General features: G+C 40.6%; 1 protein-coding gene across 1 annotated transcript in view; it reads right to left on the minus strand.

The window, feature by feature from the left end:
- Nucleotides 1–26,063, minus strand: part of TTC29 (tetratricopeptide repeat domain 29) — a 353,701-nt gene that overhangs the window by 194,021 nt on the left and 133,617 nt on the right. Inside the window, exon 6 of the mRNA XM_063460092.1 lies at nucleotides 19,833–20,045. Within this exon, the coding sequence (XP_063316162.1) occupies nucleotides 19,833–20,045 (213 nt within the window). The remainder of the gene's footprint in view (nucleotides 1–19,832; nucleotides 20,046–26,063) is intronic.

Raw genomic sequence — 26,063 nt, forward strand, 5'->3', positions numbered from 1 at the left:
TATAAGATTCTGGTCTATGTCTACTAGATTAGGAATTTAATGTGATCACCTATGGCCCATAGACCTAAACTTCTCTATTACAATGTGTGTACCTAAATCTTTTTGTGAAAAACAAGAAAATGATAAATATGTTTATAAGGTTAAATGATGAGTTTACTTCAGTGTCTCTGTGCTGTAGAGAGCTTAGCTGCTCAAAGAGACATGCCAGGCCTTCCTATAAAGGCAACGGGGGTTGCTGAGGAAACTATTATACAATGTAACATAAATTTGTCAATACAGCAAAACAAAAAGGATGAGAGTTATGAAAAGGTCCTGTTCTAAAATGTGGTCCAAACTGTAAAAGGGGAGGGGTCATCAATGGAAAGTGCCTACTGGTTCCACTGGTTTCCATAGTGATTGCCCACCTTTGGACCATGTTTTAGAACATTTAAGACACTTTGACAAATATCTCCCAAGTATTTCTAAAGCAGTGATAATGAATATTTCATTAGATAAATAAACATATAAGAAAAAAATGTAACATATTTAATACAAAATGCATAAAGAATAGAAGCAAATATTTTTTACATTTGTTTTAAATTATACATTTGTGCTTTTGTTTAAAATGTTTTTAATGCATATTTCTCGGTAGACTCCAGGCAGCAATACAGAAAACAAGCAACATGCTTAAACTGAAAAAAAACAAGGCACATGCACATGTATAATCCACTTTAAACATAAGTACTATATGTTGAAAAGTAACATTACAATTTATTATGTAAAAGCTTTAAACAGCAATGCATGTGCAATTTGTTCTGTAGTTAAAGTAGACGGATTGGGAGTATCCCACGGGGTCAGTTCCGCGTAGAGTGCTTTTAAGGTTACATGAACATTTTATATTGGGACAAGCATGTTGTTAATCATAATATAAAATGAGCACCTTCAGTAAATGATTAAAAAGATCTAGAATATCCAGGAAACTAAAAATGATTAGAAAGAGTTGGAATAACCCATGTAGGGATATTTTACAAGGCTTGAAAAAAAAAATGGATTCTTGTAAGAGGGGAAAATGTGCACTTATAAAATGTACAATAAAATCAGCTATTCTTAGGCACAGAATATTTACAGTGTTGCAGAATAATATATGCTATTACCCTGGAATCCCCTGGGGTATATTGCATTGGTGTGTCACATGATCATCAATATAATGGCAAAAAACATACTTTATATAAATAGCTTGGTGAGCTAGCTAGCAAGGCCTTAAATTCTCATTATGTATGTTCAAGCACCCTTGCTAGAACTGATACAACCTCTAAAGGGTTACTCCAATAAGCATGACCACTTCAGTGATTTGAAGTGGTCATGGTCGTAGGAGTCAGTATGTGCAATGTTTTAGCTCGAAACACTATCGCTAATTATCGACGCGATAATTATCGCTAATTGTGTGTTGTGGGAGAGTTGCACCCTCAGCACACGTGGCAATGGCAGCTTTGAACTCTGTTCTGGGCTTTCTAATGTCAATTCTGCACAGCATGCTGACAACAGACATTAAAACCTTCCTCTTGAAGGCACCGCACTTGCTCCTTCCCAGTCACTCATTTGCTTTTTGTTTAAAAAAAAAACAACCCTCCCTCCCTTCACTGGCACCGAACGTACAAATGCGCATTGAGCCAGCGAAATGGTCCAATCACAGGCTGTGATTGGACAGTGCACAGCCCCAGTGATGTCGGAGGGAGCCGTGGAAGAGCATCACCGGGAGCTACGTCCGGCGCTGGATTCAAGGCGAGTAAAACCTCTTTTTTTCAGGTTTTCCTTCAAATTGAGAGGGGGACCTTCTCCACAGTGCCGAATAGGAAATATTATGCCGATAAGGTCCCCCTCTCAAATTGGTATAGTAACCCTTTACACCTTGGACCCTAAAACAAAAACATATTGCTTCCTACAAGGGGTTCCTGTGAAACAACCAGTCATCCTTAGTTACAAACAAAAGAGCTATTGGCAAAATGGGTCCGCCTCAAAGTCTCACAAATTATGCATAAAAATGTAAGTTTTATTTATTTTGTTGGCAGGTCCAATAGTACAATGCTTTGGGTGGTTGTAGTGATTGTGAACATCTGTTAACACAAAGTAGCATTTAGTGGTTGGGCCTAAAGTATTTTGGGCTGCACCAGTAGAGGCCATTGACTAATTGATGAATTTTATTAAAGAGCTAGACTTAAATTTAAAGACTTACTCCAGCAAGTAAACTGTAGGTCTAAAGCTACAAAGTATCAATAATGTGTCCCTCATTAACCTGCATTCTATTTTGTATTAAAATATGACTGCTGAAATTCTGAAGATGATTATCATAGGTCCTATAACCAACCAAGATGGTATGTGGTGTATATTGCCCATGAGCTAAAAGCAATTACTGAAGCATTTATTACATGTGGGAGAACAGTGCATTGCAACATAATTTACAGTAATTATGAGCTACTGTGTTTAATACACCAAATCTATACAGACCACTGAAAACGTTATTTTGCAAAGAGCCTGTGCATAACATTTTATTGTATCTGTGGCCTGTGTACAATTATCCAGCATTAATAGGGACTAGTTATATAGCATAAGGCTGTAGATTCATGCAATATTAAAATTTTTGGTAAATTAATTCCATTAATTCAATTAATTTAACTTGTGTCTGCAGAGATAAAATACAATTTTTTTTCACAGCAGAACAGTTATAAAATAGACATACAAAATTCAGAAAAAGACCCTTATTCCATGAGGATTCTGCAAATGTACACACAATGAACAACTTTAATTTAAATTAACACACTTTAATTTAGCAACACAAATTTGCATTCCTAATGCTATAGTGTCCTCTAGCTGTTTAGATGACCGCCACCCTACAAGCGCATCTAAAAGTATTTCAGTTAAAGCGAAAAATTTGTATTTGAAAAAGATACGATCTTTATGAAATACTCATTTTGACTGTGCTGGAACTTCTCTGAAATTCCAACCCAGTCAAGAGATATACAGAGACAAAGTAAGGACTACTTTGTCTTTGTATTTCTCTTCTGTCTGACCTGCTTAGACTCAGAGCGAAGTCTAAGTATCATTCCAGACTGCTGTTACCAGTGACTACTGCAGGGAATATGCTGTGTCTATGGAGAATCCCGCTGTTTTGCATGCGGGAGATTAGAGTAATAACGTCAGAGCAGACCGAACAAGATGGCCGGACACATGAGGGACAGGTTAAGGTAAGTAAATCTACCCTTATCTGCCACCATGGCCCTCCCAGCGATGATGTCACCATTGGGGGTTATTAGATTAGTGGATCTGTACCTATTCTTAATCTTTAAATCTATTCAAAAACAAACATTACCATGCATTTTGAATAGAATGACTATACGTGACTTCACTTTAGGAGTCAAACATAAAATCATAAACCTAAAACATAAAATCTTCCAGAACTAGCCAACTTATTTAGACACTAGATAGGTACATCAGGAAGTATATAAATATATAATTTATATAATTATATATATCAGTGTGCGGTCGCTGGCTGATTGCTTATTACTATATAACCATATATATATATATATGTCATGTGTCCTTAAGGGGTTAAATGTATTTGAAATGAATTTTGAATTCACACATCAGTGAATAAACCTGATAAGGGGTTGAATGGCTGGATTTGGACTGTTAACATGTTTTGTTCTTTGTTCTCTTTTGTATCATTTATTTTTGTCTGTGAAATTCGGGGGGGGGGGGGGGGCGTATATTCTTGCTGAGTGATATGTTATGTACTTGTTTTCTCAATAATGTTTGGATCTTAAAAAATAAAACAATATCAAATGGTTTCGGAAAGTGATCATACTATAACGACAGTTAAATTAATTGCAAATACAGATTATGAAATTGGCAAATTGAACATAACACAATTTCTTCCTTCAAACATTGCTTCATTAATTTCCAATCAGAGCTTCCATGCATTAACACAGAGGACCGTGGGATTTGGAGTCCCATCATGAGCAAATAAGGATGCCTGAAGGCAAAAATCAATGCAATATTAGCAGGAGACACTCAAGAGGTAATATTTTATAGCCATTTTTCAGGATCATATTCATTGTAAATGTCACTGTTCAAGACTGCATAACATGCTGCAATTTTTATTTTGGTACCAGTGAAAAAATGACACATATAATTTGCAAAGCAGAAAATTGTGACAGTACTGAATGAAACATGCTCATGTGTTGAATATGATCAATATAATTCAAATACAGCATTTACAAATGTAATTTTGAATCATCTATGGAAAGTTAGTGCCTGTGTCTCAACTCTAAATTTCTTTCACAATAATAGTATAGAGTTTTGTCTTCTTCTTCTAGATCAAAATCATTTGATTCAATGTTACCACCAATTATACATATGCCAGTTGAACATGAATTGAAAACTAATTTTTCCTATTAATTATACTTTTTGTGAAAAATACGACTTGTGGGGTTGTACTATTGCTGTGCCTATCCAGAAAGCAGCTACAGGCGTTACCACCTTTTATGTGGGTATCTGAAAACACTATTTGATTAAGAATGCCTTGTTTCTGCCACTCAGCAAGATATGACATTAGACCTGGTGGGTGGCTGCCTTTTGGGCAGGGACGCCATGCACTTTTTTAATAACAATACTTTTTTTACATTTCTTAAATAAATAAGTGGATAGTCAATACATTGTAAAACACAGATCTGCAGACACCAGTCAAGCCATAATACTTGTTTATTCCATAGAAATCTCAAATGTTACCACATGACTGGAGGCTTCATATTTGCATAACTCTCTTTTCTGAAATTCTCCAGCAGCACAGAACAACCAATCAGAAAAAAGGAGGATGTTACACAAAAGGCCGTGTAAGACCACACCCTTCCTCTTTCTTTGCTGCTCCAGCCAAGTGCACAGGTCAGAGTATTTTGTTCTCCCTATACTTTATTGATTCCACTGTGTAATTTTAGCCTTATTTTAGTTACTTTGATTTATTTAGATTGATTCCCTGCCTGTCTCCCCACATCTGTACCTTCTACCGATTTTGTGCTTTATTAGTTTTCTTTCCATTCTCCACTAGCCTCTGACTGCTCTCCTCAGGTCTGTTTTACTCTCTCTCTACTCTTCACAGATTTTGCGCGTCGAGATTCACTCGGTCTGGACTCTGAGGATACAGATTTCACAACCAAGTATACCTATTGTGGAAAGTACTGCTTACTAAGACTATTTGAATCTGCTTGCACAAAGGATTATACATGTTTATACTTGGAATTCAATTAACATAAGTGTAGCATATATATGGATTTTCTACATACGGCTGTCTAAAAGACAATGCCAATAAATTAATACAGACCTGTTCATCCACAGGGATTATTCTGTACTGTGCCAAGTGTATATTACTACTATGTGGGTGTCGTCTGGGTTTTAACGGCACGCCACCTGGGGTGAGTCCCCAGATTACTATGTATAGCTCTGCCAGAGCAGACTTTACAAAGATATGGTACCTTACTTGCAATATTGATACCTATGTGATTGGGCTGAATACTCTGGCTGACCAAGGAGGTACAGCTCTTGAGTACAATGGAGCGAGCCCCAATATAATTACACACCTCCGAACGTCTGTTTAGAAGGTGAACCCTTCTCAGGTACCGAACCCCATGAAAAAGGTCTTATTGGGTGAACCCCAATTTTATGAGACTATTATGTCTCCCATTTCGCTCAGGGGACCACTAGAGGGTGAGCCCTCTTTCACTGGCACCTACTACACTCACTACACATTGCCTGCTACCTGGGTTCTGGGCGAGCCCCAGTTGTACCAGGAGTCTGGCACCTCGTGGACTTGTTCCTCTGCCTCTTCTCCTACTGATTGCCTCAGATCTTCCTTCCAGATCGGGATTCACTCGATCCGGACTTACTTCACATTGCTGGATTGTTCACACTGCCTGTCATTTCTTCAGTTGATACAAGGCTATCAAAACAGTATTGGACATAAGATGTATGGGTAATTTCTGGATTGAGTGCATTATATACTGTATAAAGGCAATCACTACTACTCTTTAATAGGGATATCTTATATACTGTACCAAGTGTACAATTACTGATGTGGGTGTCCACTGGGTTTTCATGGTACACCATCTGGGATGAGCCCCCAGTTAATCATATCATTCCCATATTGTGCCAAGTATATTATCTACTGACGTGGGTGTCCTCTTGTTTATCAAGGCACACCACCTGGCTGACCCCCCAGCTAAACACATACTGATGTGATGCAGATCCTACTGGGATAAGTCCCCATATGATGCAGGACTATCAGTTGCTTGTTACGTGCACTGCATACTGTTTTAAACAGCAACCCTTGATATCTCTGTGTCTGAGCTTTCAGCTGATTTTAACGATCAGCTCCGTCATTAATGTTGCCACGGTTACTCACCTGATTGTAGTAACCAGCCCTGCTGCTATTCAGTGCAGCCTATTTAAGCAGCAAGTCCCAGTGCCTCCTTGCCCTTGTGTGGTTTCCTGTTTCCCAGAAGGCTCCCTGTTTCCTGTGTGTTTCTGGTTCCTGACTTCTGGCCTTGTTCCTGACTCCGCTGCTCTCCATTCTCCTTATCCTGGCTCGTCTGACTACCCGCTCTGGTGCCTGATCCCTGCTTGCCTCCTGGACTTTGCTTTTGGTTATTTCTTTATTTGCTATTTATAATAAAGGTGTTTTGCATATAAGTTCTATCTCTGTCTGGTTCCTGGTCCAGCTGTGGTGAACCACATTTCCTACATCTGGAGGATCAAAGAATTTGCCTCAGATGTCTTCTAAATATGTCTGAGAAACAGTATTGAAGGTCTTCTCAAGGACAACCTGAGTCGCCTCGTGCCCACGGTGCAAGAAGACTGACTCTTTCTAGATGAGCAAGGGATCCCACTATTCGACCCTTCGCACTATTAGACATTTGAGGTCATTGGAATGGAGCCTCCCAGATCATCTGGCTTGGTTCGTATATTACTGGCTCCGTAAACCCATGGAGAAAAAGGTTCGGGGTACGTCTCAGAGCCGAATGCCCAAGACCACTATTGCCTGACAAAGTGGCCATTACACCAGAGTTTGACTCCACTGTAGTGGTCTTTAGGTCTCGGTCAGGCTGGGACCCACGGAAAAGCATTGAAAAGGGTCTTAAAGCCATGCAAGACAAATTGCTGGATCTCATTGGCCCTATAGCAAAAATGCTTTACTTTGCTGACCTAGCTCTAACCAAGGATACACAGCTTGACTCTAACGCTTTCCGAGAATGGGCCCAATGTTCAATCTGCCTGCTAGGCAATGCCAATGCCGCACTTCAATCACTGCTTTCTAGTACTGACAAGTACCATAAGCACTGTGCTGGAACACCATAACCACCGCAGACCCCACGAACCGCCGCAGCTTGGTTGGGGTCTCGCCGTCCTCCACCCACTCTGGACCCAAGACCAGGATCTAGCTTCCAGTAGGTAGCCCTCTCTTAGTCCAGAGAGCAGGAACAGGAACAGCTCTAACAAGAGCCTAGTGATTGTACTCAGGGGAGTGTAGTGATTATACCAATCCCCAGAGTATAGGTAGTTCTCCAATCCTCCAAACATGAGCCAAGATTCATGAAGGGTAGAACAAGTCTGAAGCTTTATTGGTACAGGTTGGCTTTATATACAATTCCTCAGGCCAGAGGCACACCCCCTGGACCTGATGGAGCACCGCATTGCAAACTGTACAGACCAATAAAACCAGTGTAACAATGACTGACACTCTCCCATACACCACACAATACCTCCGCGATACCTGTGATATAATTAAGGTAGTTAATGCATAAACCTAATTATCCACAGGCAGAAAAAACACACATTTATACAAAGACTAGAAAACACCCCAAAACATAACATATCCCCATAAATTTTACATCCCCTGATAGCTCTGATCTGGGTGAACAACATATCCAAAAACTAGCTCAGATCAGGGGTTCAGTAATTTTATAAAAGTCATATTTTTGCCCAGGCAAACCCAGGATTTCATGCCCAAAACAGTTCCATAGATTTGTGGCTAAGTGCTGCTGGAGGACGACTGAGAACCATAAGGTTTTTATGCCGAAAATAGTTCCAGGGCATTCGCGGCTGAGTCCCCCTTAAGTCTATTCGTGGTTTTAGTCCATGCGAACAAGATGGCCGCCACCACGTGTTTGAATGTCGAATGGCGGCCACTTCGACTGTTCGGGAGTTCAAAGAACCAACGTTTAAAGTGCCAATAGGAACAATTAGCCAAATAAAATTAAACTGGCCATAGTCACAGGGTAAAAGGCTGGCCAGTAGTCCCCTCCAAGACCCAATGGCGAAGTTGCTTTAGTCACACCGACCACTACACAGAGGTCCTCATACTACAGAGGCTCAGACAGAGCAAGAGGAACTAGAAGCAGAGGTCGTGGACGTTTCTCTACAGGCGAGTCCTATTTCTGGCCCACCTATTTCCAACTGTACTGCTGGCAACCTGTCTTTTTTCGTTAGAACTGGAGAGCAATATCAGGAGACTCATGGATTTTACAAACTTTACAGAGTTACATCATAGAGTTCGCCTTCCAACCGATCAAAACCTCTCCTCCACCTCCATTACACGTCACGGGAGCATGACCTTCTTGTGGACGAAGAGATCCGTTCCCTGTTTGGCAAAGGCGCGGTGCAATACGCACAGGATGTGGACGCTTTCTTCATCAACATATTTATAGGCAAGAAGAAAACAGGGGACTACCTACCGGATATAAATCTCCAGAACCTCAACTAATACGTAGTTTACAGACATTTCAAAATGGAATGGATACATCTACTTCAGGACTTCCTCCTCGAAAACGACTGGTTCACCTGACTGGATCTGGAGGACGCGCACCTATCGGTGCTGATCACTTGGGAATGTTGACGCTTTCTCCATTTTCCTATGGAGAGGACGAGCATGCCAGTTCACATGTCTGCCCTTCGGTCTCAGTTCAGCTACGTGGTGTTTCACGAAGCTACTGAAACAGGTGATGGCTCACATTCCATCCGAAGGCATGCGGTGTCTCGTATACCTGGGCGATTTGCTAATCTGCGTATTCGCGTCCTGGCTACGATTGCAAACAAAATTTGTCATTCGCTTTATGGAATATTTGGGTTTCGTAGTGAACAGACAGAAGTAGGCACTCTCCCCCTCTCAGACGTTCCAGTTCCTCGCCTTCCGGCCACAAAGATTACATCCATCCGGAAAGAGAGGAGACGGGTTCTTCGTATGGACACAATTCCCCTCCGATTGCTCGCCCATATAGTGGATCTTTTGTCGTCCTCAATTCAGGCGATATTTCCGGGTGCCCTACACTACAGGGTGAGGCAATGCCTGAAAGTGAACGGCCTACATTCCGGAAAGTCCTACGACCACTGTATATCACTTTCAGCAGACATGAGGACAGAGCTCCACTAGTGGCTCCTACACATGAAAGCCTGGAAGGGCGAAGCGATCTTTGGCTCCTCTCCAGTTTTCATTGTGGAATCAGATGCCAGCCTCTGGGGCTGTGGGGCTCACTGCACGGTTTCCTGTACAGGGGGACTTTGGCAAAGCTTAACTCCTCCTCATAGCTCCTCTCTTTCAGAGTCAAGCATGGTTCTCGGACCTATTGGAGATGTCCCGAGATCACCCACTTCTTCCCCCATCCTTTCCTCTAATTCTGATAGGACAGAGGGGAGAACTTCATCCCTCATCCTGGAATAGAAGCTCGTTCTAGTGGCCTGGACGATTTCCAGAGATCCTAATCAGTCCTGGGCCTATCGCAAGCAGCTAAGGACCTTTTATGGGACTCTTGGGCCCCTGGCACCAGGAAATGATACATCTCGGCATGGCCCTCTGGGAGTCGTTGGTGTCTACAGACGGATTCCGATCCCTTTACTGCACCTATCCCTATCATCATGAACAATTTATCTCAGCTTTTTCCCAAGGTCGATCGTATTGTTCCCTTAATGTAATAAGTTCAGCCATTTCTGCGGCACATGTTATCATACAAGGCGTCCCAGTAGGTCAAGATCCTCTGGTATATTGTATGTTGCGGGGAGCTAAGTTATGTAGACCTCCAGCTCCTAAATATTCTCGCCTCTGGGACGTAGAAGTGGTCCTGCGTTTCTTTAGGGATTGGCCTGATAATCCGGGTCGATCTCTCTTTACCCTTTTATTTCGGACATCATGCGTTGCGCGGATTGGACACGTGAGAGTACCTTTAGAGTATTCTACTTTCGCCAAATTACTCATGCTTATTTTTCTCTTCTTAATCAGCATTAAAAATGCTAACGTAGGGTACCTATAATCTTAATTTTAGTAAAGACAGGAGACGAATATATCCTTCCCGTATTTCTCTTCCCTCCCTTTTTCTGTATGGAATGTACCAGGGTTTGTGTGCTGTACTATAATAATGTAAGGTCAAGGTTCTATAGTAAGCAGATAATGTGCACTCGAATGTATGTTGTTAATATGTTCATAAGACTTTGTAGTTGTTGAATATATGCGGATACTTGGCCATTTCAGATGCCTTTCACTTTTTTCTTTTTCTTTCAGTGTAATTGTTTCTCTTCTGGAGTCAAGGATACAGTTACAAACTTCTTCGGCTATTTCCCCTTCTTGATCTATGGAATTCAGCATTGATTATTTGTAACTCTGCCATTCGTTTGTTGTTCATAGTTTATGTATTTGTTACCTGTTTATTGTCGCTACGAAGAAAGAGCATGGTCTTTTGTGTAACATCCTCATTTTTTCTGATTGGTTGTTTGTTACTGTGCTGCTGGAGATTTTCAGTAAAGAGTTATGCAAATATTCGCCTCCTGTCATTACTAAAATTAAGATTATAGCTACACTGCGTTAGCATAATCTACAATTTGCTGTAATGTTACTACCACAAGGGATTCTGGGTAGACATATGCAAATTAGTTTAACAAAGAATCACCTTTTTGCCTCTATAACCCATTTTAAACATGATTCCTTGAAGTTTATTCTTGCTGTATACAACAGCTTAGAGATATGCAAATGATTGCTGCAAAATATTTTCAGAAAAATTGTGATTGGATGACTCAAGACCAGGTGCTGCAGCAACTAAAGAAAGTTAATAAAAAATAAAGCTCCAGAGCCTGATGGTGTTTACCCATGAGTATTTAAGGAACTAAGTGTGGAAATAAGTTAATCTCTGTTTTTAATCTTTTAAGATTCTTTTCTTCCAGTAATTGCACCAGATGATTGGAGGAAGGCAAATGTGGTTCCTACATTCAAAAAAGGGTTTAAAATCCTTGCCTGGAAATGAAAGACCTGTGAACTTAACTTCTGTGGCTCGGGAAGTGTTTGAAAGGTTATTAAGTGATAATATACTGGAATTAACATGGATTGTTTGAGGATTTGCATCATTTAATTTACAGACCATGCCCACAACTTTGAAGATGTTTTTTTTTTTTATTATTGTGAAGCACACAACAAACAGGACAAAATAACAGAAAAGGTCAATGTGCATAACCATTCACCCCCGTAAAGTCAATACTGTGTAGAGCCACCTTTTGCGGCAATCACAGCTCCAAGTCGCTTTGGATAAGTCTCTATGAGCTTGCCACTTCTTTTTGCCCATTCCTCCTTGCAAAACTGCTCCAGCTCCTTCAAGTTGGATAGTTTGCGCTTGTGAACAGCAATCTTTAAGACTGACCACAGATTTTCTATTGGATTGAGGTTTGGGCTTTGACTAGGCCATTCCAACACATTTACATGTTTCCCCTTAAACCACTCAAGTGTTGCTTTAGCAGTGTGTTTGGGGACATTGTCCTGCTGGAAGGTGAACCTCCGTCCTAGCCTCAAATCACGCACAGAGGGGTACAGGTTTTGCTCAAGAATATCCCTATATTTAGCACCATCCATCTTTCCCTCAACTCTGACCAGTTTCCAGTCCTGGCTGCTTGAAAACATCCCCACAGCATGATGTTGCCACCACCATGTTTCACTGTGGGGATGGTGTTCTTTGGGTGATGGGATGTGTTGGGTTTGCGTCAGACATCGCGTTTTCTTTGATGGCCAAAAAGTTCAATTTTAGTCTCATCAGACCAAAGCACCTTCCTTCATACATTTTGGGAGTCTTCCACATGCCTTTTCGCAAATGTGCCATTTTGTTTTTTGCTGAAAGAGATGGCTTTCTTCTGGCCACTCTGCCATAAAGCCCAACTCTATGGAGCGTACAGCTTATTGTCGTCCTATGTACAGTTACTCCAGTCTCTGCTGTGAAACTCTGGAGCTCCTCTAGGGTTACCTTAGGTCTCTGTGCTGCCTCTCTGATTAATTCCCTCCTTGCTCGGTCCGTGAGTTTTGTTGAGCGGCCATCTCTTAGCAGGTTTGCTGTTGTGCCATGTTCTTTCCATTTGGTTATGATAGATTTGATGGTGCTCCAGGGGACCATCAAAGATTTGGATATTTTTTTATAACCTAACCCTGACTTGTACTTCTCAACAACATTGTCCCTTACTTGTTTGGAGAGTTACTTGGTCTTCATGGCAGTGTTTGGTTGATGGTGCATCTTGCTTAGGTGTTGCAGCCTCTGGGGCCTTTCAAATATGGTGTGTATATTTAATGACAGATCATGTGACACTTAGATTGCACACAGGTGGATATCATTTCACTAATTATGTGACTTCTGAAGGTAATTGGTTGCACCAGAGCTTTTTATGGGCTTCATAACAAAGGGGGTGAATACATACGCAAATGCCAATTTTCTGTTTTCTATTTCTAAAAAATAGTTTTATGTATATATTTTTCTCATTTTACTTCACCAACTTAGACTATTGTGTTCTGATCCATCACATAAAATTCAGATTAATAAAACATTGAACTTAAGGTTGTAATGTAACAAAATAGGTAAAAAGTCAAGGGAAGTGAATACTTTTGCAAGGCACTGTACATCATGCCAAACTAAATTATTTATTTATTATTTCTTTATTTATAAAATATTTTACCAGGAAAGATACATTGAGTTTTCTCTCGTTTTCAAATATGTCCTGGGTCCACAAAACATTGCATTGATAAAATAGGGTACAATAAAATACAAAAACAATATTAATACACAATATATACAACATTTTACATAAACAGGTAGGAAATATATAATCAGCTATGACAGGTAAATTCTCTTTTGAGATATGTAGAGTGGGATCTCTTAAAGTATTTTAGGCCTGGGGAGGATCTGAAAGTGTACGAGAGGTCGTTCCACAATTGCGGTACTCTGAAGGAAAAGAAGTATCAAGCCGCTTTCTTTTTGTATTGAGGTAGACTAAACAAAGTGCTGGTACTGGATCGGAGGTTATAGGAGGTGGGAACAGCCGAGGAGAGTATTCTGCTCGGGTAGAGTGGGAGCTTCCCAGCAAAGCTCTTAAACACAAGGCTGGAAAGATGAAAGGTGCATCCGAATTCCAGCGACAGCTAGTTTAGCTCTTTTAGCATGTCACAATGGTGGGTCATGTAATTACATTGTAGTACAAATCGGCAGAACGAGTTATACAATCTATTAAGTTTATTAAGATGGCTTTGTGGTGCAGGTGCATATGCTACATCCCCATAATCAATGATTGGCATCAGCATTTGCTGTACAATCTTTTCCTTTACTGTAGGGCTTAGGCAGGATTTTTTTCTGTACAGGGCACCTAGTTTTGGATCAAGTTTAGATGCAAGTTTACCGATGTTGGGGGCCGAAAGATAGATTGGGGTCTAACAACATACCCAAGTATTTGAAAGAGTGGACTGCAGTCAGTGTGCTTTTTGATTTTGTTTTGTTGCATAGATGGGAATTTTGTAATTTGTGTAATTTAGGTACTGTTCCAAAAATCATTGTGACAGTTTTGTCAGTGTTTAGTAAGAGTTTGTTTTATGTGATCCACTTTTCTACCTCTGTGAACTGGTCTTGGAGCACAGCCTCAAGCTGCGGTAGATCGGATTTGCTTGCATAGATTTCTGTGTCGTCTGTGTACATGTGTACATTTGAGGATTTGCAGACATTAGGCAGATCATTAAGAAAAAATGTGAATAGTAGGGGGCCAAGAATGGAACCTTTGGGAACACCACACGTGACTGGGAGAGGTAGGGAGTTGCTGTCAGAAATGGACACATATTGTGATCGATCCGATAAATATGATCGAAACCAGGTTAGTGGACGATCACCAATAACTGAGTTTTTTAGTTTGTGCAGTAGAATGTCGTGGTCTATTGTGTCAAAGGCCTTTGCAAAATCAATGAAAATAGCTCCAGTTAGGTCTCCTTGTTCCATGCCAGTTTGGATGTCATTGCAAACTTTTAAGAGGCAGTTGTAGTGGAGTGATTCGGGCGAAAACCTGATTCATCAGGGGTCAGATAGATTGTTGGTAATGTTCACATAGTTGCGTATGGATGCATTTTGAAAGATGAAAGATTTTTGACAATACTGGGAGCAATGATATTGGGCGATAGTTAGAAACCAAAGTAGTTTCACCACTTTTATGGATAGGCACTACTCTTGCAGTCTTCCAAAGTTTGGGTATGTATCCAGACACCAATGATTCATTAATTAGGGTTGTGACAGGTTCAGCAGGTGCACTAAGCGTCAACAGCATAGCTGGGATTGGATCAGGTCCAGACTGTTTTTTTATTTTTAGATTATTAAGGTGTTTCTTAATGACACTAATAGGTACAGGTTTGAAATTGAACTTGTCTATATTGGGTCTTTGTAAATTTAGTGAGGCCTGAGCCACATTTGTAGTTTCAGGATGAGTGTCATTTATTAGCTTGGCAAACAGGCTGGTGGAGCATCCAACAAAATAATTGTTAAAGGCATTTGCTACATCTAAGGGAAGTTGCAGGGTTTGGTTGTCCACTTTGACAGTGGAGGGTTAGGAGTGGATTGGGGGAGTTTGTAAGTTATTTATGACTTTCCAAAAGTTTTTAAGGTTTGAAATTTTATTGTTCAGATTTTCACAGAAATAATGGGCCTTGGACAATTTTGTTTGTTTGTGCATATATTTCGCCATTGTCTATATGCACAGTGATCGTTCATAGAGCCAGTACGCTTGAACCTTGACCGCAATGAATCCCGAACCACATTTGAATGAGGTCAGCTGTGATCCAATTCATATATGCCCCTTTTTCTCTCACCTTACGCAGCAGGGCATGCAAATTCCAAACTTTTAGGAGTTCGGACTGCAAATTCAACTGCACAGTCTAGATTTAGGTTTAATCTGTGCCATGGGAGGTTCTTGATGTCATTTAGAAATGATTCAAGATTACATTTTTTTAAGGACTTGGTGATTTTAACCTTGGGAAATTCTTGTTCTTGGGTATAATATTGGCTATAAAATGGAGTGCAGAGAGTTGTCATTAATGGTACATTTTCAAGTTGGTCAAAAGTGGTAAATGGTGTCCCTCAGAGTTCTGTTCTGGGACAGCGTCTATTTAAATTTTTTATAATGATCTTGAAATAAGCACTTAATGTCATGTTTCAGTGTTTTCAGATGACACAAAACTCTATAATGTAATAAAAATGTGGGCATGATATTACTTTGCTGCATATGGATTTAAATAGACTGGAGGACTGGGCACACAAATGGCAGATGAAATGTAAAGTCATTCACTTTGGGGTAAGAATGGGCAAGCAATTTATACCCTAAATGGTAGTGAATTAGGAATAACAACACACAAGAAAGATTTGGGCATTGTTATAGACAACAAACTAGGCAACAATGTGCACTGTCAATCAGCAGTGGCTAAGGCCAGTAAGGTATTGTCATGTACAAAAAGGGGCATTAATTCTCGGGATGAGAATATTATTTTGCCTCTTTATAAATCAATGATAAGACCACACATTGAACATGCAGTGCAATTTTGTGCACATGTTCTAAAGAAGGATATTATGGGACTAGAAAAAGTGCAGAGGTAGGCTAAAAAAATAAATAAAAGCACTAGAACATTTTTAGCTATGAAGAAATGTTACCAAATTTAAACCTCTTAAAAATTCTACAAAAACGGCACCTCAGAGGGGATAAAATAAAATATAAAAATATATCCAGGGCCAATAAAAGCCATTGTCTGGATGTCTATTCACAAACAGGACTATACATAGGGCACAAGGTCACGTGTTTAGACTGGAAGAAAGAAGATTTAGGCTAAGGCAAATAAAAGTTGTTGTTTTTTTACCGAAAGAACAATAAGGATGTGGAATTCTCTGCCTGAAGAAGTGGTTTTATCAGAGTCCATACAGATGTTTAAACAGCAACTGGGTGCATACTTAAAAAATATAATATTCAAGGATATCATTTTTAAATTGTTGAGTAATAATTTCTTGATCCAAGGATAAATCTGACTGCCATTCTGGGGTTAAGAAGGATTTTTTCCCCCTAGTTTGTTGCAAAATTGGAAGTGCTTAAAGTGTTTTATTTTTTTTTTGTTTGTTTGTTTGTTTGTTTGTTTTTTTGCCTTCTTTTAGATCAACAGTAAAAAACATGTGAGAAAGGCTAAACTTGATGAACACATGTCTCTTTTCAGCCTGTGTAAGTATGCAACTATGTACAGTGAGGGAAAAAAGTAATTGATTCCCTGCTCATTTTGAACATTTGCCCACTGATAAAGAAATGATCAGTTTATAATTTTATAGTAGTATATATATATTTTTTTTCAATTTGATTTTTATTTGGGTTTGTACACATAAGCATACATCCCTGTCAATGTATGAAATATCAATTACATAAACATAAGGTAACTATAGCGGCAAAGCACTGCACATGTTTGTAATTTTACATAGGTGTTACTCAAAACATATTTATCACAAACCAAAATCATCAAGCTCATATGTTCATCATGTTATAGGCCTCAGTTAACACATGGTAAGGGTGATCTCCTACTTTAATGGCAGGAGCTGCATAGACATATAGGCAGTTGGAAGGGAGGGAAATACATTGGTCTGATACTTAAGTGGAGGGTCCCCTGCGAAATGCTGTAGCCTTGGGTAGCTTAGTGGAGGTCAGAAATGTGCCTTCCCCGGGTTTCTTTGTGGTGTGTTCCTCCCCCCTCCGGTTGGGAAATCAGTAGGTTCATCCTCTGCCATAGTATCCCCGGGTCTTTATCCGAGCATAGGGTAAGCACTGCTTCTCCTTGTGGGATCACAAGTGCACCATCCATACCCCAATGGTACCTGAAAGAGTTATCTCTTAGCTTCTTGGCAGCCTGGGCCAGCTTGCGTTTCTCCACGAGGACAGCAAAGGGTAGGTCTCCGAAAAGTGTTACTGAACTGCCTTCAAATATTATGTTTCCCATCTCTCTGGAGCGTGCCATGATGGCGGAGCGAACCGCTATGTCTCTAGTTACAATAATTGTGTCTCTGGGGGCTTCAGTTGGAGCCATAGCTGCTTTGCGCACTCTAAATGCTGATAGCAGCATGGAGGGATCGGCGCCACCTCTCAGGCCCATCAATGCAAACAGCCTCTGGGAGTAAGGTAGTGGCACGTCCCCACTGACCTTCTCCTGTATTCCGTGCAGCCGGATGTTCCGGCGCCTGTGCAGTGATTCCAATGCGGTCACGGCTCGGTTTAGTTATTTCACCTGTTGGGTAAGCTCCTTCACTTGGGTCCTGGTATCCTGGAGCTGTTCATCTTGTTCCCTCTTACTCTCCTCCACTACTTTAATCTTCTGCTGGACAACTCCTAGATCAAGTTGAGTTTCTGAAGATCTGCCTTCCACACTTTCTGGAGGTCGAGTAGTAGCTTTTTTTATATCTCCCTTGATCTTCCTATGATTCAGAATTCCTGTCCTGTCCCCTTAGCAGAAAAACACCCCCAAAGCATAATGTTTCAACCTTCAGGTTTCTTGGGGTCACAGGCAGCAATCCTCCTCCTCCAAACACGTGAGTTGAGTTGATGCCAAAGACCTCGATTTTGGTCTCATCTAACCACAACACTTTCACCCAGTTCTCCTCTGAATCAGATGTTCATTGGCAAAATTCAGACAGGCCTGTACATGTGCTTTTCTGAGCAGAGGGACCTCGCGGGCGCTGCAGGATTTCAGTCCTTCATGGCATAGTGTGATACCAATTGTTTCTCAGCTGCCTTTAGATCATTAACCCCTTAAGGACACATGGCGGAAATATTCCGTCAAGATTCCTTTTTATTTTATAAGTTGTGTCCTTAAGAGGTTAACAAGATCCTCTTGTGTAGTTATGGGCTGTTTCCTCACCGTTCTCATGATCATTGAAACTCCATGAGGTCAGATCTTGCATTGAGCACCAGACCGAGGAAGACTGACAGTTATTTTGCGTTTCTTCCATTTGCGAATAATCGCACCAACTGTTGTCACCTTCTCGCCAAGCTGGTTGGTGATGGTCTTGTAGTCCATTCCATCCTTGTGTAGGTCTACAATCTTGTCCCTGACATCCTTGGACAGCTCTTTGGTCTTGGCCATGGTGGAGAGTTTGGAATCTGTTTGTTTGATTGATTGATTGATTGATTGCTTCTGTGGACAGGTGTATTTTATACAGGTAACAAGTTGAGTTTAGGAGCACTCCCTAGAGAGTGCTCCTAATATTAGCTCTTTACCTGTATAAAAGACACATGAGAGCCAGAAATATTGCTGATTGATAGGGGATCAAATGCTTATTTCACTCATTGACATGCAAATCAACTTATAACTTTTTTGACATGTGGTTTTCTGGATTTTTTTTCTTTTTTTTGTTATTCTTTTTCTCACTGTTAAAATACGCCTACCATTAAAATTATAGACTGATAATTTCTTTGTCATTGGACAGACATTCAAAATCAGCAGTGGATCAAATACTTTTTTTCCCTTACTGTAACTCAGGAAGAGATACAAATCCAGATAATTAGAGCTGCCCTACTTCTCAATTAAGAGTGGCATGCATTTAGTGTTAGGAGTTAGAGAGGTGATGAATTGTGGTCTTGTCATCTTAAGATGATATATAACCAACTTGCAATTAAAGGACTTACTCTGACCAGAAAGTATTATGGGCTCTTAGATGGCTTAATTTAAACAGTGTATCTGTGAAAAACACACACAAAGCCACCAAACTAATTGGGATCAGGATACCCCCAAAAAACAAAAGCATAGGCCTGGTTGAGGAACATACATGAAAATGGTTAAAGTAACACTGTAAACAACATTAGCACTACAGCCCATTAAAGTGGCTATGGTGCCAGAAGTGCTTTAGTGCACTCCCACAGTAAACAGTCAAAATTATTTAAAACATTTTTTAAAATGGACAACTGCTCCACACCCTGCTCCATAACTTCACTGTTCCTTCACAGCATGACAATAACATCTCCAATGCTATTGCATTAAAAGTTTATTTGTAGTTGCTTTGTAAATTTGCTCAGAATAAGAGATTAGACCTATTCCCGTCAACAACAGGTTTACATAGTGGAAAAATAATTTATAAGATAGAGAAGCATTATCAAAGTTCAGTTGTATTGTCTCTGCTGTTTGAGAAGTTCTCCATACATGATGCTTAATGTCTTGATCTATATACTACTTTCATTCAAAAGCTGGATTCTTCCAGCATTTCTTCTCAATTCTGATTGGGCTTAGTTACACCAGTCAACCTTTGTTAGTGTCCAATGAACAATCAGTTTTGGTGTAACACTGTATTGGTCAATAGCTCAATTCTGCTTCTAGTTTTTACATTTGCTATTACTTTGTCACCATATTTCCTGTTTTGCTACCGTGTTGCTAAACATTTGGCTATGAAACTGAGGACTTTGATGATGATTAATTTGACTTAAATGATATCTTAACCAAAGCTTGCTGAAGTGATGGTTTTGCATACCTTTTCTTGCCATATCAAGAGCTTTCATTAGAGTTGTGATGGCTTGTTGGCACTTTCTATCTTGGAGCATTTTCTCTGATAGCAAATTGTATATTCTCCATAGGTTCTCACAAGCCACTGAGTTATGAGTGCGGCCTGACTCATCTTTCCACATCCGTCCTTCTGTCAAATGATAAAATATCTCGTAATGCTCAGCAGCTTTCTCCAGCTCACCTACAATGTAGGAGACAGGAATAAATACAATCAGTATATTACGTGACCAAGTACACATATATGTGTTCTTATTGTAAAATGAAAAATATGGTGAATGTTATGTTAAGTGGTTAAAAAACAGTATTGCATGAACAATGACAATAAATGTTGGATTTAATAGAAAAACGTAAACTCTGCTTTCTTTTTTTAAATGTTGAATTGTAGTAAACTTTAATTAAAATTCTTAAAACAATAATATACATGGTATGTAGTGCACCACTGTTAAAGACTTTATCTAAAATTAGTATATTTAGGCAAATATCTCCATCCAATTTAGCTACAGTCATGTCTTATTGGTTCTAACCTACATTTTCCATCTGAATTTCGATTTGCAAAATTTTCGAGTCAAGTTAATAATGTGTTGAGTAGTTTTCGCAATAGGGTAAAACTTTTAAGAATAGATGCTCAGATCACATCCCTTACAAAAGGTACCTATGTACCTCCACCTCCCACTCTGCTTGTCAATTTAATGCTTTACTTTTCGCTATGTGGTTACCCGTCTTTTAACTTGCTTTCCATGAAAACCTTTATCCTGCAGTTTTGAAGGCGAACAGATGGACCTGTGTTTCTTTGACACTTCAACATTTGAGGTCACATCCACGATAGAACGGTCAAGCTGCCTTAAAGGAACACTCCACAAACATAAAGCAGGTTTTGTGTGAACACTGTTTCCTCTTTTTCATTTTACAAAAATTGCAGATTGTAATAGAAATTGGCACCTTCTTGCTTTCTGGTTTGTTTAGCTCAGCAGTGGAGATAAACTCAAGAGGCAGGCAATTACATAGAACACATGCCTAGAAATACTTCTTATTGAGCTTTATTGGGAAGTCTGTATTTGGACAGCCACAGAAGGTCTGGGCAGAGTTAGAATGGTAGGGCTTGCAAAGGCAGCAGACAAGAGGTCTGCAGCTTTAAAAAGCAGTTTTAAGATATACCACCAATGAAAAATTTACAATTAAATGTATGTATGTTTTCATTGGGGGTATATCTACTAAATAGCTTTTTTCAAACGGTCTGTATTATTTTATTTATTTGGGCAGTGGTGTCCTTTTAAACATCTAGATTGTAAACGTATTAGTCCAGTGATGAAAGTTCCGAGCTGGAACTAAAAATACTGACACTGTTCTTTTTAAATTTTTCAAAGATGGAATAAAGAAAACTTGTTTCAAAAGTCTGTGAGCGCAGATACAATTTTTGTATTCGTATAATTGTGTCTGTTAGTCCACCCATTGACAGCGCTGTGGAATTTGTTGGCACTTTAAAAATAATAATAATAATAGTATGTTTAGCACCCATCAACAAAATACACATAGCATGAGTGCAAAGTTTATCTGGACTAGATAGATAGATAGATAGATAGATATCTCATATGTAATATTTGACAATATTCTGGGTACTAATAAATATGTCTATAACTACATAGCAGTAAGATCGTCTATCTATCCATAAGATTGTCTATCTCTCACTAACATGAACAGAGGAACCTGAAAGGTGAAAGCAATGGTAGCAAACTGAAGCATGTTTTACTGAGAAAATGTATTAATACATTACTTTAGGTTTTTACTCATACAGAGCGTTGCGCTGAAAGTCCAAGCAAAAAATATCCAAGCTAGAGAAAAATAGTTGAGCTGGACTTTTTCCTAAACTCATATGATAACTTACTAAGAGGGTTATTTACTAAAGTGAGAATTCAAAGTGAATTTCAAACTAAAGGCCAGAGTAGCCAAACTAAACGCATAACTGACTAGGACTTTCCAATTCAGTTATTTTTACCGTAAATTTTAAACTAACTGTGAATTTCCACTTGAGTGAATAAGCCTGGTAATCTCACTATTTGAGGATTTAGCCTTGTATTATTGGACAACTGTTTTAGAATAACCTTTTCATCAAGTTTTGAAAAGAAATAGGATGCAAAAAATGGGAAAAACACAGATCCATACCTTAAGTATAGGACAGGATACTTCAGCCATATACACGCACCTTGGACATTGAAAATGTCATCTACCAGGAACCCACGTAATTGTTGTAGCTTCACACATGCCAATGCGCCGTCTTTAACGTGGGGCAAACTGGGCAACTGCCCTGGGCCCAGTTGCTCCTGGTGGGCCCCAGAGCAGCTGCCCCGTGGGCCCCTCGATTTGTGCAGCCCCATGGACCAGGCAGTGCGGCTCCCCTCCCTCTTCCGACCTAATCCGCCGAATGCACATGCGCAGCAAGAGTCAGTCCATAGGAAAGCATTTCTCAATGCTTTCCTATGGACGGCAGCGTCTTCTCACTGTGATTTTCACAGTGAGAAGCGCGGAAGTGCCTCTAGCGGCTGTCAATGAGAGGCTGGATTAACCCTATTGTAAAAATAGCAGTTTGTCTGAAACTACTATGTTTTCAGCTGCAGGGTTAACCCTAGATGGACCTGGCACCCAGACCACTTCATTGAACTGAAGTGGTCTGGGTGCCTATAGTGGTCCTTTAATTGATGCAAGCAGGGTTTTAAAAAAAAAAAAAAAATGCACAGCGCTCATAACAAAATAACATTTTACATATTTAAAAGTGAAGATCAGAATAGCTTTTTTTAAATGCAACAGAGAAACTATTTTAATCAAAAACTGAAAATCTCCAGTAAAAATGACAAAAACCCCTATGTTAATTTATACAGTATTTGCATAGAAATGCTAATAGATCAGTGGAGTAAAAGGCATCATATTAAAATCATCATGAGAAGCAATATACATACACAGTTCACTTTTATATCAATATTTCTTTAATAATGGCGCTGCTTCTTATTATTTTGCATTATAATATTAAAATGAAATAATTATAGTCTGTGCGTTCTTGAGGCTGTGGGTATCATTCCACTATTTTTTTGCCCCACTTAAAATATGTAAGTCATAACTACTGACCAAACATTAGGAAAATGGAGATACATAAAACTTCCCCAGCTGCATAATTTTTTTTTCTCGTGCAAAGACTGGTATTAACACAAATGGGTTTAAATGTGAAGCTGCCATAAAAGCAGGCACATAAATGTAATTCTCCCAGAGTCTATTTTGATGCACATTTTTTGATGCCATGAATATTTAATGAAATGGCCCAAACTAAAGTCATATAACATTCTTACATTACTGATGCCTGCGCCCGTAAGCTACACACATTAGAGTCATGATTGAGTGTACTAAAATGAACTCATTCAGCACTGCATTGATTACTCAAAACACAGAGAGAGAGAGAGAGAGAGGGAGACAAAAGAGATACCCCACAATAAAAAGCTGGTGGGAATAAAGGTTTCATTGCTGTAGCAAGGACAGTGTTATAGTGTTATACACTAACCTATAATTAAATAAATAAGGTATCATTGTAAAAAGCTGCTTTCCGAGACCTGACATTAATCTGGTGGGATGTTAATTAGGTTCAAAGACTGCTTCCGGTATTGTTCTAGTAATTTATTATGTCACAAATTGCAAGATGTACTTGGCTGACCTGCCTGACTGCTTCATATCAGCAATCTCGAGGGCAGCTAATTATCTTCTTCCCCATAAGCGTGTACAGCTTTTCACTCCAGTAGAAGTTAAAGTGGTGGAAGCAGTTCTAGGAAAATAATTTGACAGTTCCAGAAGGGAACATTTTTGTTTTTGTAGTCAGTAGGATAAGTCGAAAACATAGTATCTAAAGTAAACAGTGAATATTCTACTCTGTGCATGGGACTAATGCCATTAAAGAATAATAGCTATTTATGTCTTATTAGACATTAGAAAAAGAAAAAAAAAAAAACATGTATGGGGTCAGATTTGGCGTGGTGGTGTGTACTGTTTAATCTAGATGGATAACATAGCATTAAAGTATGGCAATTCACTAAAACTATAATGAGCTTATTCTCCTCTAAAAATGGTTTTGTTTTTTGTATTCAATACAGGAACATTGCTTTCAAAACATTCTGGCTAAATCCAAAGACAGTTTTCAGGAATGCACAGTGTAACACCCATGCACCTACTGGCACACAGGAGAGGAGGTGAGTAGTAAATCAACAAATCCTAATGAAAGTAATTATATAATAGATATATATGTTATGAAATGTAAAATGTATTCCTCTTCCCCAGATTCCCCTCCTTCTCTCCCCGCAGCATCTCCTCTTCTCTCCCCGCAGCATCTCCTCTTTTTCCTCTTCTCTCCCCTCAGCATCTTCCCTTCACTACCCCAGCATATCCCCCCTCTCCCAGTATATCCCCCTCTTCCTCCCAGCACATAAATAATGTTTAATTTTTTTTTGGTGTGGGTGGGGGTTTGAAGTCCACCCAGGCTCCCTACCTGGTGGATCCGATTCCTTCCCGCTGCTGTGAGGGAGTGTGGGCGCGAGGGAGCACAGACTTACGTGTGGTTCCAGCACTGCTCCCTTCGCTGATGCCGCCGAAAAACAGGAAATGGCGTCAATCAGGCGGCGTCAATCAGTCAGTGCTCCCTCGCAGCCCTCCATCCCACCCACCCACCAGTGCCATCTTAACAACATTATGGGCCCCTCAGACAAAGCAGTGCACTTGGGCCATGCCTACACACAACTCACAGGAATACAAATTTAAATTATAGATAACATTAGTATCTCCCACAAATGCAATACATACATAAAATATATACACACAGACTGCTGAACACATTCACATGTCGACTGATGAATACATACACACACAGACACACATACAGTCCGATGAATACATACGCACAGTCCGCTGCATACATGCACACATTCTGCTGAATACACACAGACTGATGAATACGTACACACAGTCCGCTGAATACATACAGACTGCTGAATACATACACTGCTGAACACACATACAGATTGCAAAATACACACACACACAGACACACAGAATGCTGAGTACACACAGACAAACTGCTGAGTACATACAGACTGATGAATACATACACACAGTCTACTGAATACATACACACAAACACACATACTGCATTGAGGGGTGCAGTGTATGTGTTTGTGTGTACGGGCTGTGTGTGACGGGTGCTGTGCGTCTCTGAGGGGTGCTGTGTGTGTGTGTGAGGGGTGCTGTGTGTGAGAGGGGTGCTGTGTGTGTGAGAGGGGTGCTGTGTGTGTGAGGGGGGTGCTGTGTGTGTGAGGGGGTGCTGTGTGTGTGTGAGGGGGGTTGCTGTGTATGTGAGGCATGCTATGTGTGAGAGGGGTGCTGTGTGTGGGGAGGGGGGAGGTGCTGTGTGTGAGAGGGGTGCTGTGTGAGTGAGAGGGGTAATGTGTGTGAGAGGGCTGCTGTGTGTGAGAGGGGTTTTGTGTGTGTGAGGGGTGCTGTGTGTGTGTGAGAGGGGTGCTGTGTGTGTGAGAGAGGGGTGCTGTGTGTGTGATGAGAGGGGTGCTGTGTGTGTGAGGGGCTTCTGTGTGTGAGGGGGTGCTCTGTGTGTGAGGGGGGTTGCTCTGTGTGTGAGGGGGGTTGCTCTGTGTGTGTGGAGGGGTGCTGTGTCTGTGAGGCGTGCTCTGTGTGGGAAGGGGGGAGGTGCTGTGTGTGAGAGGGGTGCTGTGTGAGTGAGAGGGGTGCTGTGTGAGTGAGAGGGGTGCTGTGTGAGTGAGTGGGGTGCTGTGTGTGTGAAGGGTGCTGTGTGTGTGAGGGGTGCTGTGTGTGTGAGGGTGCTGTGTGTGGGGGGTTAAAGTGCGGTGTGTGTTAGAGGGGAACTGTGTGTGGACGGGAGGTGCTGTGTGTGAGAGGGGGTGCTGTGTGTGGGAGGTGCTGTGTGTGGGGGGGAGGTGTTGTGTGTGGGGGAGGTGCTGTGTGTGTGAGGTGGCTGCTGTGTGTGTGAGGGGGCTGCTGTGTGTGTGGGGGGTGCTGTGTGTGGGGGGAGATGCAATGTGTGTGAGAGGGGTGTTGTGTATGTGTGAGAGGGGTGCAGTGTATGGGGGGTGCTGTGTGTGTGAGAGGGTGCTGTGTGTGGGGGGGTGCTGTGTGTGGGAGGTGCTGTGTGTGGGAGGTG

Source organism: Pelobates fuscus, chromosome 6 (genome assembly GCF_036172605.1).
Source record: "Pelobates fuscus isolate aPelFus1 chromosome 6, aPelFus1.pri, whole genome shotgun sequence".
NCBI lineage: Eukaryota > Metazoa > Chordata > Amphibia > Anura > Pelobatidae > Pelobates > Pelobates fuscus.